Source organism: Hyposmocoma kahamanoa, unplaced genomic scaffold, assembly GCF_003589595.1.
Source record: "Hyposmocoma kahamanoa isolate Upper Pololo Valley unplaced genomic scaffold, ASM358959v1 190, whole genome shotgun sequence".
Classification (NCBI taxonomy): Eukaryota; Metazoa; Arthropoda; class Insecta; order Lepidoptera; family Cosmopterigidae; genus Hyposmocoma; species Hyposmocoma kahamanoa.
Genome location: NW_020653718.1, coordinates 4,114,334 through 4,132,694, shown reverse-complemented (window position 1 = coordinate 4,132,694; position 18,361 = coordinate 4,114,334). Strand labels below are relative to the sequence as shown.

The 18,361-nt window shown below is 36.9% G+C and overlaps 1 protein-coding gene across 5 annotated transcripts in view; it reads left to right on the top strand.

Moving 5' to 3' along the window:
* Window positions 1-12,949, top strand: part of LOC113226395 (transcription factor p65) — a 56,629-nt gene extending 43,680 nt beyond the window's left edge. For 4 of the 5 annotated variants that reach the window (XM_026459006.1, XM_026459008.1, XM_026459009.1 and 1 more), the window contains 5 exons: window positions 6,664-6,711; window positions 7,794-7,879; window positions 10,920-11,069; window positions 11,531-11,866; window positions 12,579-12,949. In XM_026459006.1, the coding sequence (XP_026314791.1) occupies window positions 6,664-6,711; window positions 7,794-7,879; window positions 10,920-11,069; window positions 11,531-11,866; window positions 12,579-12,755 (797 nt within the window). In that variant the 3' untranslated portion in view covers window positions 12,756-12,949. The remainder of the gene's footprint in view (window positions 1-6,663; window positions 6,712-7,793; window positions 7,880-10,919; window positions 11,070-11,530; window positions 11,867-12,578) is intronic. The other variant, XM_026459007.1, reaches the window with a different exon arrangement.
* Window positions 12,950-18,361: the final 5,412 nt, after the last annotated feature.

Sequence of the window (18,361 nt, the reverse complement as noted above, 5' to 3'; positions counted from 1 at the left end):
TGTGCTGGGATCGCGGACGTGAAACGCGCGTCTTCTTCGCTCTTGCTCATAATATACCAGGAATTGGGTTTACTATTTCTTTTCATTATTCAGATTAAGGTTGCTATCTAGGCACGTACGCTTACGTATCAAACTTACAATCGATATCCCACTGATCAACACAGCGCCACAGATTACTGAACACAGCGTCCGGCAAGGACCGTATTCGATTAGTTTGTCGGTAGTGTTCCGGGTAGTGCCCAGAAGGTAATTTCGTTACTATTAGACACATGGAATTCCATAGTTGTGACCAGGTCATTGATATACATTATAACTATTGTAACAGTATTATTTATTTATTTAAACGTTACGGATCGTTATGTTAAGGGCAACTTCAATAAATAAAACAAAACATCTTTTACCAAGAAAGGCCCCTCAATAGGAAAGTCCTGTGTCGCGGATGCCATTGACACACAAATTACACCCGAAGTCGCAAGATAAATGAATGTAGGCCATACAAACGTTTTTTCCCGGCCCGGGTGTCGAACCCGGGACCTTTGCGCGTCAAACCAGGACGGTGACCGTTCCGCCACAGAGGCTGTAAAAAATACATTAAAATTAAAACCATCTGTCATCATCATACTTAAAGATTCATGTGCTATCGATCAAAAGACATATTTCGTCCCGTTGCTCAATGAATAAATTTATTATAATTTATTCATAATAATACGTTTCTCATTATTCAACCAAAATATATTTATAATTTATTCATAAGCACATTATAACAAAAAAAAATTAGCAGAATCTTGTGCTAATTAAAAGGATGAGATGGTGCCTCAGAAAAACGCGTACATGATGCGTACATCTTAATAAGATAGACATAAATGCAATATCTGACATTAAGTAAGATGTACGTTCTCATTCCCACTCAGCTTTTAAACGCATACATTCTCTATTACGAATGTGAACTGGAAATCGGTACTATCTCAATTTTGACAATTTTACAGGTGAAGAAATAAATTGTATGCGTCATTTATGTAGCATCTGGTTTATTATATAAGATGACGTATTTTTAAAATATATATATTACACACGTATTAATGTACACTACGTATTTTTATTTAATAAACCAAATGCTATATAAATGATTTTATCTTCATCCTGTGTTGTTGTCAAAATTGAGATAGTACCGGTTGCCAGTTCGCAGTCGATTAATCGTCGTTTGTCTTCCTAAATTATATAAAAATATCACTCAATGTTAGAAAGATATCGATACGAGATACAGTCAAGACATGAAGTTCGAAACGGAAAATGAATGGCCTGAGAAATTTACTTATTGCTAGGTAGTCCTTACGGTAAAAGTTGTGTGGTTTTGTGTAATCTGTTGGTGTGCCTATAAGTTCGAATCAAATATGAGGAACGTTCAGAACGCCATATCAGGTCTGTCTCGACTGTTATTCAGTGCGTTGTTTTTGTTTTATAGTGAAAATATTTTTTTTACATTTCTCGGTAATATTCGTGTTTCGGTTTTTGTTGGAACTCGGATTTCTATCAGTAACCCTTTGCACTTGCTGCACGCCGGACGCATTCAATTGACTTGGAATTACACAGGGTTTTTTGTAAAATACTATTTTTTTTATAGATAGAAATTGGGTAGGGTTGCCAGTTTTCGTAAAATGTTAAATAGTCATGTACTTGCTGTCGACAATTTTATCGATAGATTGTGCAGCACGTAGCAGTTGGACGAATATGGGCCGGTGATAAATAAATAAAACAAAACAAGACAAAAAAAAAAAAAAAACAAGTTTGACTATTTATTTCATAAGCCTAAACAACATTCAGTCTGCATAATATTTATTGTCTTCAATCACTAGCTGCTTGCATGCGGGCAACACGCAATGAACTGTCATTTTTCTCCATTTTGAAAAAAAAAAAATTATATAACGACCTCGCAGGACTATATTACTAACATTATGAACAACAATTTTTGTTCCGTAACTTTTTATAAAACAAAATATTAAGTTTTTGTTGTGCTATTTGATGCTTTTTAGGTCTGTATTTGGTAGTACGTGCACACGAGCAAGCGTCTTGCACGAACGACCCCCGCACCACTCCTGCATTTTGCATCCTAGCGGCGTGGAGTTTAGAGCGGTCTATATAATGTTTTAATTTTCGTACAAAAGTAAAATCCGATGAATTATTTAAAGCACAAGGAACACAAATTGTTGTTTATGATATTAGTAATAATGATCCTGTGAGGTTGTTAGCATTTCACAAATAACATGGACAACAATAGAGTTATTACTAGTCTTTATTATTAAATTGTTTTTGAAAGTTTTACAGCTATAAAGCTGTGGCTATAGTTCACATGGAAATCGAAACACAAAATAATAATGAAGTACTAGACAAGGAAATTCGGAAGATATTAAAGAAATATTTGTACTGTGGGATCTTAATATCGATCCTGTACTTGGTATTTATAAACAAGGGCCTGTGTGAAGTTTACTTACTCAGAAAGTGTAAGCCTACAATAAAATACATTTGAATGAATAATTCTCAAATATGGTCTACAGTCGTAGTTTAAATTTGTTTACCATATAACATTAACAACACAAGTAATAGTTATGTATTTAAATTTTATCACTTAACAGAAGGTGCCCTTTTGCTTTAACATTTGTTACTTAATAGGTATGATTTATAAATTTTGGTGACAGTGTTACTAACTCTATATTGCAACTTATTTAATTTTTCTTAATAATAAAAATAGAAAAGTATTATTTAATTATTTATTATTATTTAAACAGAGAGGTTTTACGTATGTTTATATTGTAATGGCTTGTGGCGTTTTTGTCTTCGTTTTTGTATTTATTAGTTGTAATTATTTATTGTAAGTCATTCGTTTTTTATCTAACTAGTTAGATAATTATTCATCACGTACGTACAAGCCTACAGCAAAAGATTAGCACTTACTAAAGTAAATAGTGAATACTCGTGAAATATATCAAATAAATTGTTGATGTATTTAGCTTTAGACTAATGGAATTGCCTAGTTGCATAAGCTACTTAGTTATTCACCAAAATGAATAGGTATTCTATTGTGTATAAGTAAAATCGATACCTATAAACGATGTATTGTAAAGTCTCCTTTGTCAGGATTGCACTTGAGTTACAATTTTGACGTGAATTTTACGCTATTACTAATATAAAAATCGAACTCGGGAAGACCAATTTTTTGCTTTAAATCGGATTTTTCAATTGTAATGGATTATATTCCTCTGATTCGATCCATAGATTGGATCGTATCCTTTTGAATTGATCTCCAAAAATCGTTTTAAAATTACAAAAACAAAAAAAAAATAATTTTGACAGCTTTTTTGGGCTTCAGTCGTTAACGACATTCATTTAGTCTAGTCATTGAGAAAACACGTTGAGATGGCACAGAATTAGCGGCAATCGCCAAATATTAGTCAATCGAACCAGTGACTGTTTGTCAGACCGGGGCTACCGGTCTCCCAACCGAGCTACGGAACGAATCTGCAGACCTCACGAATGTCTCTATGTACTTGATGCATTTTTCTTCACTAACTTTTTGTCAATATTGTAAGTTAAGTCCATTACTGTTTATGAGACTTAATAAGTACGCACCAAACTAGGAAAGTCGCTATGTATGATCATAGCACTGCTCTATAGTTTAAGTTTGTTTAAATGAGTACAAAACCCGTCATATACAGGGTGTACTGAAACCTTTGCTTCCTCATACAAAACGCGTCCAGTCGTATAGGAAATTTGTATGTGGAACCAACTTTACTTGCGCTTTGTTTCTTGTTATCACAACTACAATAACTAGATTCAATTTATTAATATGATTAGATGTTTTTATTACACCTATATGTATAAACATATTTATATGTGTCGTCCGTATTTACTTCGAATACTTGATTGTATGAATATGTGTGTTTGAAGAGAACCAAGCTCTCTTGTAGTTTCCTACCTTTTAGTACGTACATTATTTATTGGTGGACCAGTACCTCCTCTTTTGTCTATGACACATTTTAGTTCTTTTTGTGACCGCCAAGTGTGATGCTCGCTTAACCATACGTATTGGCAGATATTTGACGCTGTTGGTTGAGTCTATAAACACTGTAGATTTGAAGAAGGTACACTGAACCTTAAAAAACATATTAACACTTCCAGTAAACAGTTCTCCTTTTAAGTTTCGTCGTTATTTTGGAGTATTCTGACGTCTTAATAAGAAAGGGTGCACCTAATATTTTTTTGCCTTACAGGTGCCCCTTGTTTTTATTCGAAATCTTGAATTTTTTCTTGTTTAGGATAACCGACGAGTTCAGTCACTAAAAATTGCAAAAGTTACTTATATAGTTATTTACACATTTAATTACATGCAGTATGTCACACCTGTCTGCCACCAGTGTAGGCGCATACTTTTTTGTTTTTCTACTTTGCGCTTTAAATGGTGGGTACCATTTCTTTATTAGAATAAGCAGCATTACCGTTTTCAATTATTTAAGACAATCGATAACTTTGTTGTGTTCATCTTTTTATGTGAAATTAATTAGAGGTCCGTGAAATAGTGAGTAATAATTATATCACACAATACATAACGTATAGCGAACGCTTTAAAATAAGATTAAAAGTTGTTTGACCTCTCGTGTCAATAAGAATAATATTATTAAGTTAATATAACCATATAAGTATGTGTGCGCGTATTCAAGGCCTTTTTATTTTCCTCAATCGACTTTAAGAGGTAAATCCGGCGAATCTGCGTATAATACAATGTTACTCTTCTCATCACCAGCTGCCATATCTGATATTTTTTGTCGTAACGACGATACGATGTTACAGCTTTCAGAAGCGAACATTTTCCATTAATCGTCATATACCTACTAACTGTTTAAGATGGAAACCGAAAATTCGTCGCCCGGAGCAATTCGCATATTGTTAGTTACAGCAGTTGGTGAAGAGAAAGAGCATTTTGAAATTACAATAAGAATAAATTATCGTTGTCCAATTGACATAATTGATAAAAAAAAACCTACTTTATAAGTATTATGCTGGCTTCCCATGGCCCGTTTTTCAGAGGCCGCTCCGCTTCGCCCCGATTAATTAAATGGGCGAGTCGTATTCTGGAGTGTGTCGAGAGCTCTAATCTGGTTTGAGCTGCCATTCGGAAATGTCATGTGAAGAACGCATAGCTGTTTCTGCAACCACTTTGTATTGTTCAGTGGATACAACTTACTTAACAAAAATAAGAAGAAAAGACACCGCTTCTGGGTGTTATCATTCAACAAGAACAGGTCGAGATAAGTTATCAAGATTTTGTTGAATTGAATGTACTACGCAATTCGCTTTACCGATCCATACTAATCATTCAAATGAACGTTCGAGCGGCCCTTTGAACCTCGAAAACACGGGCCGTGTGAAACTGCCTTAAGTATCGTCATAAAATCTATTTAGTGATTGGCACAGTGCAAAGCAATATGGTTAATTTTTTAAACTATGGTTAAAAGTGGGTAAAGGTTATCACATATTATTACGTTTTCTGCATCACATTTGCATTAATGTACAACATTGACAAGTTAACAGAATTAAAACATATCTTTATAATGAAAACTTTACGAAAAACTTAAAATTTTATAAACATAATGTAACTTTAGAAAACATTATGCTATTATCAAATATAGTGTAAAAATACTATTTAGTATAAGAATGCTTCCTTTTTTGTAAAAGTGAGCTGCAGAAAAGAAACATTTTTGTGTATATTTTTCTGCAACTAGCTTGAAAACTCAAGCCAGTAGATTTTTACATTTTTATACTTTCTAAATGTCCGGGAAAGCAAAGCTTGAGTATGCAGAAATTATATACGAATACGATAATAATTTAAAAAAAAAATGTTTTTTTATTCTTATCACACAAGCATAGCGTTACCCTTAATCTTCGAAATTGTGTAAAAGGTACGAATACTGAGATTGTGGCATGGTTGTGTATTTATTTTTTATATTTTTGTTAACACCGGTTATATCATAATTTTCCAAGCTTGTTTCTCTTTATTTTTCAAACACGTCGCCCCTTTCCTGATCAACCGCCGTAACTAACATTAAGACAATATTTCACAACTTTATTTCCATTTAGCCACATTATGAGCTGTTCGTAGATTCCTCTATCGAGATTTTTTTTTTAAACTTAAATAGGAGTATTCTATATACTGTTTATAAGGTACGTCAAAAATGTAAGATACGGCTCTTTGTGAAGAGAGGGTGCGACATATGCATATTATTATAGCTGTAAATTACCAAAATTGGCGTTTAAGTGCATGAATGACTACGTTCATATTTTGAAATTATTTTTACAAATAGGCGATTCTGTTTTTGTTATTTTTTCTTTTTTGCATGTCAAATTTAACCTTTTTTTTGTGTGTAAAAATAATCGAGTCCTTTTCTTGAGTAGGTGCCATGATATTGAAAGTTGTTAAACGACTACTTTTCGATTAGTAACTTGTCACGGCATGAAACTAGAAAAGGGCTCTATTTCTATTTGTCTAATTATTAGAATGAGAACCCAGTTGCTAAGTTTCCTACACATTATAAGCTTTTAGTGTGTATTGTGTTTTCTATTTGCCGATAATTTGATTTACGAGGCATATATTCATATTGTTCAATGTTTCAGGGTCTCAATGGGGCCAGGAGCGGAAGCCGATCAAATCGGAACCAAGCGGTGAGTGATCCGTAAAGTTTTATTGAAGAGTCAAAAGTTAGAAGTTATTGAACAGAAACGATAGAGCCAGTAAAAAGGTTTTTTTATCTCGTTTTTCTCGTGGCTTATAACTATAAAGAAGTTTATTTTTTAGTTAACGCTAAATAAAACTTTAAAAGATATTTCTAAACGTAGAAGAATAGTATGGACCTTTCTAAATTATATTTTTCCATTTTTCGGGAAATGTTCCAAAAATTAACGCTATTCGAAACTATTCGGAAAATTTGCCAACAGTAGTGGTGACTGTGGATCTTAGGGCGCATTCCCATTATGTCGTGACGACTGGATCGTCGAGCAGTTTAAAGTGCCGTGGCATGTATAATCATATTTAAATGAAGTTGTCACACATAGAACAACACGATTAACTGTCGTTCACGACTTTTTTATCATTACGACGACAGATCGTCGTGACAATAGGAAGAGCTAGAACGATAGGCGTCCGACGATAAATAAAACGTAACGATAAAAAGTGTGACGACAAATAATCGCAATTTCAAACGATTCTGTCGTGCAAACAACAAGGTGGCTGCCGTGAACCGATAACTTGTTGTCACGATCTAGTGGTAACAACTAGACACGACGATCGTTCCAACGATAAAATAAATGTCTACGACACAGTCACGACAGATAGTCGTGATATGGGAATAGGCTAGACGCGACAGTCATCCAACGATAAATAAAATGTTACGACATAATGGGAACGCGCCCTTAACCTTTTCGAGCAGTTTAGTACCGCGTGTCCCCACTAGATGTCACAACTTGTTTGTTGAAACGCTCAATTTTATTAACAAGTTATTTATAAAGGTTCATCATCGTGTTAGTTTTTGAAGATATCTAGTAACGTCCTGAGCCGAGTCTGGTATATCCTTAAAAAAGTTTGGGGTTAAATAAATAATTGTTAGCTTCTTAACCCGCTAAGTTATGATATCTGCCTTTCTCTTCGTTCACCCCATGTATGTACATTGTTTCCTATTAATATTGCAAGAGCATCGTTCTTTATGTAGTATTCCAATTTAATATCATATGACTCTTTGCGGTTTCAGCAGATAAGTCGCCGATGCACATGACGAGTCCACATCACGTATTCCCGCCTATAGAGCAGGTTCCGGATAATTCCTATCAAATTCAGGTAAGACAACTTCTTACTAGTATAGCTCCGCCTCCACAGCGCCTGAGAAAGGCTTGAAGACGCCAACCTCCGTGTATAGCATAGTACAGTGTGGAAAAACTGAGTCCAAATAATAAGCTTTTCTAACCAAAGCTATTCCCAATATATTTACGCTTTGTCTTTGAGATTTGTAGAAACCAAGGTTTCTTTAAACGCTGCTAAGATATTCAATTAGAATACGTACTGCGTCATAAAAACAGATCAATTCCACCCAGATCTAGATTAAATCTGCCACACGTTATGGCCACCAAAATCTATAACATATTGCCTGATCTATTAAAAAACGTGTCCGACAGGATGGCTGGACCAAACGAGTAAAGCAAATCAAACTGTGCTCATTATTGAGTACCTATTTTCTAGTATTGAGTACCTTTATTGACTTATTTTGTACCTTTGCGCTAAAGGAAATATGAAACAAATAAAGTGGCCAGCCATTCTGACGTCAGGTTGGCTGGACCACTTTACGTTTTTCATGGTTCTAGCAGTATATAATTTACTTTTTTTATATGACTATTTACTACCTAATTTCTACCTAAACATACGTTTTTTCACTATTTTAGGAAGCTTCTATATAAAGTTATTTTAAAAAGATAATAAAACGCCTTTGCAAAAGGTATCTTCTAAAAAGACAGTTTATCCTTTCCGTGTAATTGCTAACAATACGCTTTTGCAGGCGCTTAGAATATGGTATGAAAAAGGTAGAAAATATGCCAATAAAGGTACTAAATAGTAGAAAATTGGCATTAACCTACATGAAAATGGGTAGTAAATAATGAGCACAGTTTATTTTGTATATCTGGTTCGGTCCAGCCATCCTGACGGACACTAAAAAAACTATATAAATCATAAAATGTTTAAAAAATGTTATAATATTAATGAATTCCTAAACAAAATCTTCTAACCCAATGGTACACTTGAAAAAAGGTCTCCTTTTCTTCTTTGTTGTGCCCAAAACAGTACCGTGATGCGATTCGTTTACTGTATAATGCCTTGGACAAAGAACATTGAATTACGGAGAAGCCTCCGCCGGGACACGGTACCCCATGGCGGGCCTTCGACGAATATATTTATGCGATGTTATACATTTTTCCTATAAATTTTAGTGTGTATGTATTAGACCTGTGTCGGTCGATCATTTTTGATAACCCGGGTCAAATGATTCGATCATAAATATGTTCGATCTTTTAGCGGGTCACTCGTCGCCCACGATATTTTTATATGGCGCGACATTTAAAAGTGTCAAGTTATACAATTAACTTTTATTCTTTCCTGCTCATGAGTAATGTGTATAAAGTGGAATGCATCATTGATAAAACACACTTAGGACTCTAAAATTTCTTTCTAAGAAAAATAACACCTATAAAACAAAAATACATAACAAAAAACTTATGAGCATTCTAAATTATTAATTTATTATTCATTAATAATAGGGGTTAAAGTATGAAATTGCCGATTTGTACTGAAAATCTAAATTGTTTATTTTTTAAATTTTTAACAAATTTATTTAATCAAAATAGTTGCCATTATTATCTATACATTGGTGCCATCTAATGGGAAGGTTATTAATGCCTTTGCGATAGAACTCCGACGATCTAGACTGCACAAACTGTGTGAAAGCATTTTGTACTGCCTCCTGGGAAGAAAACTTCTTGTCACGTAGATAATTGTCCAAATCACGAAAAAAATGGTAGTTCGTTGGAGCAAGGTTTGGTGAATACGGAGGATGACGAATGGTTTCTAACTGCAGTTCCTGAAGGGTCAAAATGGTTTCTCGTGCTGTGTGAGGTCTCGCGTTGTCGTGGAGCAATAATGGTGAAGATCGATTCATGAGTCGGGGCTGTTTTACTGCTAGTTTTGTCAACATGGTTCGGAGTTCGGCACAATAGACATCTGCCGTTATTGCTTGACCAGATCGGAGAAAACTATAGTGAATAACACCGTGCTGAGACCACCAAACAGTTACCATTACCTTTTTATTGGTAAGTTTTGCTTTAGGACACTGTTGTGGCATTTGACCTGGGGTCAGCCATTGCATTTTTCTTTTCCGGTTATCATAAAGAATCCACTTTTCATCACATGTTACAATTCGATCCAATATTCCTTCATTTCTGTACCGGTTCAACAAGACAACACAAGTTTCAACACGCGTTTCTTTCTGCAGATCAGTCAAATCATGAGGCACCCATTTTTCGTATTTTTTTATTTTATTGATTTGACGCAAGTGAGTCAATATTGTGGGTAAGGTAACGTTAAACCATGCCGCTAATTCCTGGGTAGTTTGACTAGGATCGGCTTCCACTATCTCTCTTAATTCATCGTTATTCACCTGTGTGGGCGGTCTTCCTCGTGACTCGTTCTTTAAGTCGAAATTTCCATCACGAAAGCGTTTAAACCAAAATCGCACGGTGCGTTCATTAGTAGACCCCTCTCCAAACGCAGCATTGATATTGCGGGCTGTTTCTGCCGCGTTAGTTCCGCGTCGGAACTCGTATTCAAAAATCACTCGAATTTTCGCAGTATCCATCTTTCTTGTCTAAATTGAATAACAAAAACAATTGAAAGTCGATATCCAAATGTTTCAAATTTAAAAAAAAAAAAAATCACAGAAACCATTTGAAAAAAGTTTCATTCGAAAACCTCAAACCATGAAGATTCTATGAAAATTCAAAGAACCTATTGCAATAAAACGGCAATTTCATACTTTAACCCCTAATATTTTAATATTACCTAGTGTACTCATAAATAATCACAACATACCGAAAAACAGATTAAACTAATAAAATTACCATGTTATGGACACTACGCCATGAAGCAATTAGGATGAATGATTAATAGACTCATTGATTCAGTTCCAGACTGTTATGTGAACTGTTGAATAATCTCTAAAATCATAGAGATAAAGTCGAATATAGTAGCGCGGAAGTATAAATTATAATAGAATGAAGTACTGTCAGAAAGTAGCGCGAAATGTTCGTTCGAGTAATCGGGCATGGGCTTGCAGCGCTGGGTGCAGGAGGCCATGAACGTGCCGGGGCCCAGCGGCCTGGGCTACCAGTTCGGGCCCGAGCTGGCGTGGCCGAGCCCCGCCTACGCGGCCGTGTCGCCGCCGGCGATGGCGCACTCGCCGGGCATGCTCTCCCCGCAGGCGCAGGTACGAGACCTCTTCATTTAACCCTCGCATATTTTCACACAAACTTTCCGGGACTTAGTACCACAAGTGTCTTTTCTTTGTACAGCTTAGAAAGTAATCGAGTTAGAGAACATTCACGTTGTTCGTGCAACTTGATATCCAGCGTTAAATGGACGTCACGCTCTTGTGAATTTCATTGCAAAATATATATATTAGAATATATGATTATGTATGTTAATGTTAATTAAATGATAAAATCTTAAAACTGTTATTTTTTAACACATAAGAATAGTTTCTTATGTGTTCCAATAGTAAAATTCAATTTGCCTCACCGTAACCACGTGGTAACCGCGGTGTGCCAAAAAAAGTAAAAGTGAAGTAGTGGGAAGTAAATTTTGCTATAATTATAAATAAATAATAAATAACGAAATGTTTATGTGATTACATGAAGCAAGTGATAACAACAAATTGATACGATTCAGGTAATGTCCCCGCAGCAAGCCATGTCTCCCCAGCACGTGCGGGTGATGTCGCCGCACGAGCAAGTGCTGTCCCCACAGGGTCAGGTACTGTCCCCGCAGGGTCAGGTACTGTCCCCGCAGGGTCAGGTACTGTCCCCGCAGGGACAGGTGATGTCCCCGCAAGGGCAAGTGTTGTCTCCGGGCCCGACACTGACGCCGCTGCAGGGGCTGCCGCCGATGCTGGGCCCGCAGATGGACGCGCGCTGCGGCATGGGGCACGTATCGCCCACCGTGGGACACGTCTCCCCGAATTTGGGGAATGTGTCTCCTCACATGATGCAACAGCCTTTACCTCAGGTGAGATCATCTCTGTCAATTTCATCCTTGCCATACTTGTTTTTTTTTTGTTTTCATACTTCGCGGTTAGTATTTACGTCACAACAAAAGGAGAGGGCCGTGGGTAAGTTTTTTAATTTTATTTCAACTTATTGGAAGACCATCGGCTATCTTACAGAGTAAAAACTTAAATAATAACGGAAAACCAATTATAGGTCCTCACCGACAGACACACATTAAGTTATGAGCATTCAATTATACTATATAATTACTAACTATACTACATACATTTTCGCAACACTTTTTACACTAATTACCACTCGCCAAAAAACAAACCACTAATAATACGCGTCACCGATGCAACACTAGTGTTAAAATGGTCAATATCAACCTGCTTGGACAATACATTGATGCTATTACGCGCACGTAACAGATTTACATTCCGCCGAAAATTCGAAGAGGCCATAGGTACGCACAAAAGTGAATTAAACCTAAGGGTCTCTAAGAGAAATCTTGGACACGAGTTCTGGAGAGTCATGACACCAGAAGCATGGTATACTTTGCCCTCGCTACCTTTTCAACAATTAACAAACACCCGCGCACACGCATGCAGGCACCTGTACTAAAAATACATATAATTCTGAAATTTGATAATGTTTAAGAACAAATGCACAAATTATAAGAAAGTTGTATGAAAAAACAAAGGTTTGTAACATTGTAATTTTTCCACCAGGTCCAAGACATGGAAACCAACAGCGCCTCGCTGACTAATCTCCTGAACCAAGGTGCAGAGTTGGCGCAAATACAATTGAACTCTGAAGAGTTGTCCGGTCTGCTGAACTACCCTAACTCACGTCCGCACGAGTTGACGGACTCGTTCCATCAACTCTCCACCTTAGACCGAATGTAAAATGCATGAGGAATACCCAACACGATAATGGTTGGTTGACCACTATCATGTTACCCCGAGGATTACGACAAAGACTTGAGGTCACGAAAACAAGCTTTCGAAGAGTGGTTTCAATTCGATGTAAAAGTGAACAAACATAGGATATTACTGACGGCAATGGATGCAGGCAGTTCTCGAAAACACAATCGTAAAAATTGCAACGAGCATAATGTCAAAATAACTTTGTAACACCCAATTTATTATTTAATGGATCACAAGGTGCGAAACAAAAGTCTCTCTCAGTGTTGTATAGTGCTAGTTTTGGCGGAATTACTACGAACAAGAACAGACAGACAGAAGTGTGAAATTTGTGACGTTCAGTGTAATTCAACTTTTTAAAGTGTGCTCTGAAAGTCTTGCAACCGGAGTGAAGTGAACACCATCAAAATAGGATTTTGATTGATTTCACCACGAGCATGTGTATGTAGTAAGAACCACGAGCGTAGATTAAGTTGCTTCTATTACATGTTATTTTCTTCAAGTACAACTTGAATCTTGACAATCGGCTCACTTCTGCTTGAATGGAAAGTATTCTAAAAAGTAGATGCATTGAAATATTTTATAATGTCTTCCAGATCTCGGATTATTAACTCTTTTTTTTATTATACATATAGATCTTGTACTTTTCTAGAATGTAAAATCATTTACAGTTTTTAATTAAATACTAAAGAATTGTGTGATTTTTGCGATCAAAATGTTTTCAATACTTTTGTTTCTTTAGATGTTAAGATAGAGAATTAATAATTGATATTATAAACGATGTAAGGTAGGGAACGACACGGTCCAGTACCATTTCTGTAACCAGAAATGACTATTTGGAATGTTATGTATATAATAATGATACGGGATAGTCGAACAGGGTAATTTTGGTGTTTGACACAAAAATATTGTATAACTGCGAAGCGATTATGTGAACTTGAAAACCAACCACACTGCATTGTGTGCAATAAGTTAATTTGAAACACGAATAAGATGGGTTCAGTCTGCCAGTTTCTACTTTGAAATAAGTTTTAAGTAACAACAACTTAATCTTTGCATAAGTAGAGAAATATAATATTATGCAGAACAGATTCAATTCAGGCGTGTTGTCTTGCAAAGTTTATATTTTTCGTGTGAATAAATGTGCTAAATGTTTACATAGATACGCCTTTGTTCTTTTGCAGGCCTCAGGAAAATATGATTTTTGAGATTTCCAATAAATACCGTAAGATTGTAATTAAAAAGTAAGTTTAATTATAGTTTTGGTAAGATTTGTTTTGGTTGCAACTGTTTTACAACAATTTCGCAACACTTTTTCTACAATTGGCCAAAAGATCACAATGGCAAGTACCTCTACTTAGGACTTGTTCTAATTGTCTGTACAATTTCCTTACTTTATAAGAGCTGTTGGGCCGCTGTAATCTTTCCTAGTAACGCGCATAGCAAGTAAACCTTCTACATTGAAATCTGAGTAACATTTTATTATTTCCTACATCAATTTTATTATTTCTATACTTACAGAGGAATTGTAAAACACATGTTCTCGCAATGTGCAATAAAACAAATTGATTTAATTTTTATCTTTTCAAAGAAAATAAAATTACGTTATTTTAAGAGTGAAAATGTTTTATTTCCTGAATCAAACCCATAAGAAGTATAACATGGCAACGTATTTGCTAGATCGAGCACGGAGAGCGGTGGTAGCATAGTGGGAAATTCGTTACTTCTTAATTGAGAAGACGGCACTGTGGCGACATGCACCTTGGGCATGACTTTACTTTCTAAGTTGCGTATATTGTGCGGATTTTAACCTGAAGAGAGGTTATGTTGACAAGTATATCTATTTACATACTCTGATAGTCAAGCGGCTCTATTATCTATCTACTATTAGTAGAGAACTGTAAATATACTGACTACTTTCGGGGAATCTAATACAGTGGTCCTGCGCTGGGTTCCAGGCCACTCTGACGTCGAGACTAATGAGTCAGTGGATGAACTGAAAAGGCTGGTGCTAGGAAACCTTTATTGGACACGAACCCTTCATAGGGATAGGATACAGCCTGGCAAAGCTCACTCTGCTAAATGAGAGCACACATCTCTCCCGAGAAGTGTGACTACAGAACAAGGGTCTTGAGCATTCAAAAGCCTTGATATCTACCTACAGTGCCAAACACTAGAGAAGCCCTGTAATCAATAAAGCCATAGCAGGGCATTGTGGATTGAACGAACACATGTCAAATATTGGGCAGAGAGAGAATAGAGAATGTAGATCAGGGTTTCTTAACCTGTGCTCCTTGGACCCCTAAGGGGTAAATGTAATGGTCGCTGGGGGTCCACGGCGAGCCTACCTAACATGATGCATTAAACTATTGATTTATTATTGGTATGCAATGTGTTGTGAATAAATTGGTACTGTGCACGTGTCTTTCCGAAATGGGTCCGTAAGCTTTTTGAAATTTTGGGAGGGGTCTAGCTATGTCCAGAAAAAGGTTAAGAAGCCCTGATGCTGCCACGCAGGTTTATAACACTCCTGTTTATCTACTCACCCATTGCAACCCCCTGATGGGCGTACGAAGTTCCATACTGAGTAGGCACATGCCACAACCAGAGGACATTAAATCTGTCGGAGCTAGGAAAGCCCTTCAGTTCTTCAATGCTGTCGGCCTTGGCTCTGCACTATAATTAGTGGTGATCACAACAGACTAGTCAATGGTCACAGTGATGAGGGGATGCATAGGCCCTGAATGAAGCTACCCTAATACGTACATTTTCGATTCTTTAGTAGCAATATAGCGTAAACGGTTAAGAAAATTCTTGTGATAAAATCTACACAACGAGAAAGGTTCACAAACCTTTAAAAACGTATGTAGTCTCCAACACGTCGTTGCTGGCTCAACGGCTATTAGTATGGCGCACTCTGGCCTAAGCCCTACTGTGCTTAAATGAAACCTGTGCCCTGCAGTGGGACGTATAATGAATAGACATACGTAATATATCTTTGTAGTTTCTGGGATAGACGATGATGATCAAATTGGGATAACAGATGCCACCAAAATCGTACACGTGGAACCCCTGTTTCACGTTCGGATAACGAACAAGTGGGAGTGGGTTCACCAATTACGACTATAAAATAAATGAATCTAAACAGGTGTCTAATATAAAAAGCCCTGGTAGCCTAATGGTTTGCCCTACTGCCTCAAGCAGAAGGTCGTGGGTTCGAATCCCGGTTCGCATCTCTGAGTTTCTCGGAATTTATGTGCGAAATTTAATGTGAAATTTATCGTGAGCTTTTCGGTGAAGGAAAACATCGTGATGAAACCTGCACGTTGAAGAAGGTTCACAACCCTTGGAAAACGTGTGAAGTCCCCAACCCGCATTGGGTCAGTGTGGCGGACTATGGCCTAAACCCTCGTCTGAAAAGAGACTCGTGTCATGATGAGGTCTCTGTTAAGAAAAACTCCTTGAAATTTACCTACAAAAATTTTAGAGCATTAACCAACACAAATATGTAATTGTCTGTGCAAATATTAATACATAGGATGCACTATAAGTTTCCGGAACTGGCCACTTGCATAAACAATATTTAAAAAGTGATTACAACATTTGAAAATGGAACTCTTTGCTTGTAGAATACAGTTTGTTTCGTCTGACTGTCACTTGTTTTCACAGTGTGGCGCCATTTTAGAAATTGGTTGTCTATATCACCATGGATTTAACTCGTGAAAATTTTCGTAGTATAGTTTTCTACGACTTTAAGTGTAATTGAACAGCTCAGCGGGGCTTCGCTTGGCTCCAAACTGCTTTTGGCGATGAAGTACCATGCAAGACGACTATTTATAGCTGGTTTGCAGAATTCAAATGCGGTCGTGTGAATCTCAGTGACGAATTTCGTAATGGTCGCCCGTCCACTGTTGTGAACAACAAAACCATCGATGCTGTGCGCTGTATGATCAAAACAGACAGACATGTGACATACCATGAGATTCGGGCATCTTTAGGCATAGGCATGAGCTAAATACAATCAATACTACACTTAGGGTCGTATTCTAGAACTCTATTCAATGCTCAAGTCAGGATTTGAGTACGACTTAAAGCACTCGAAATCAGTCCCTGCCATTAGGGTAGTATTTCCAGTGCTTGTGTTGCCAGTGCAATCCTGACTTGAGCATTGAGTAGAGTTCTGGAATACGACCCATACATTTGAGTGTGAAAAAGCTGTGCTCTCGGTGGATCCCACACAATATGACTGAGGCTCAAAAAACGGATCGCGTCACTTGGTGCAATGCCATGCTTACGAGATTCAACGAAGGGGCGTCAAATTTGGTGTGGGACATAGTCACAGGTGACGAAGCATGGATCAAGACCAATACGCTCGATTGCTCCTTTTTTTGGGATCGTAAGTATAAAGTTACGATCCTAAAAAAAGCAGCAATCGAGCGTATGGGTCTTTCGAGATGAGCCGAAACCAACCAAAGTGGCGCGCGTGCAAACTGCCTCTAAGCGGATGATTGCTTCTTTTTTTAATAAAACTGGACACGCCTACTGTTGCTTTGAAGAATCGTTGCACGGTGAATAGTGATTGGTAGTACACGACCACGATAATGCCAGTTCTCACACGGCCAGACAGACAAATGAATTTTTGAAGGTGAACAACGTTGACCTTAGGAGCCATCCCGCGTATAGTCCCGACCTGGTACCTTGTGACTTTTATTTATTTCCAAAAATTAAGAACCAGTTACGCGGTCAAATCTTAAGTATATAACTATAATTTTACTGTATCTGATTTTAAAACATAAGTGAGCAGAGCGATGAATGTAGCAACTAAAGTGATCCTAGTAACGTGTCTTTCTTAGCTGTGTTCACATGGTGATGGTGGTAACAAGTGACGTCATCACAGGAAACCAAGCAGGAGACCACGTTTCGATGAAGCCGAAATAAAAACTGCAATAATTTAGCTATTTCTTAATGGATTTAAAAAGCAAAATACTCTTAAATGTTTAAATATTAATTATATTTTAATGTGGTTGATTCTCATTGAGTGTTGTTCAGTTCGTTTAGCGATAAACATGTCTCGTAAATTATTCTTATTATTAAATATGTTAACAGAACAAGAATCAGATAAGTCAATGGATGAAGCCATCTTTTTTAATCTCAAATCGTACGTACCCTACAATCTCGCGATTGATATTATTAGCATCGCTCGCGCGAGATCGTGCGGGCACGGGAAATGGTGTTTCCGTTGCAGAGTATAATGATCTATGTAGGCAGCAACACGGTTCAATATTAAATCAAAAAATACCTATTTCAATTCTCGCCTCGTCCATCCTCGTCAATCCCGACCATTTCCTCCGCAGATGCGGCAGGAGAGAATTGAAATTTTTGTAATACTTTAAATCCTCGTCTCGCCTTGCTGGTGGAAAAGCACCTTTATTAATGTTATGTCAAATCAAACAAATGTGTCGCTATGACAACCACCACCAGTGTTGCCAACTTAGCGACATTGTCGCTAGATTAAGCGACATTTTGACAACAAAAGTGATATTTTGTTTCTATTCAGCGACAAGAAAAAAAATAAAAGAAAAGAAAAA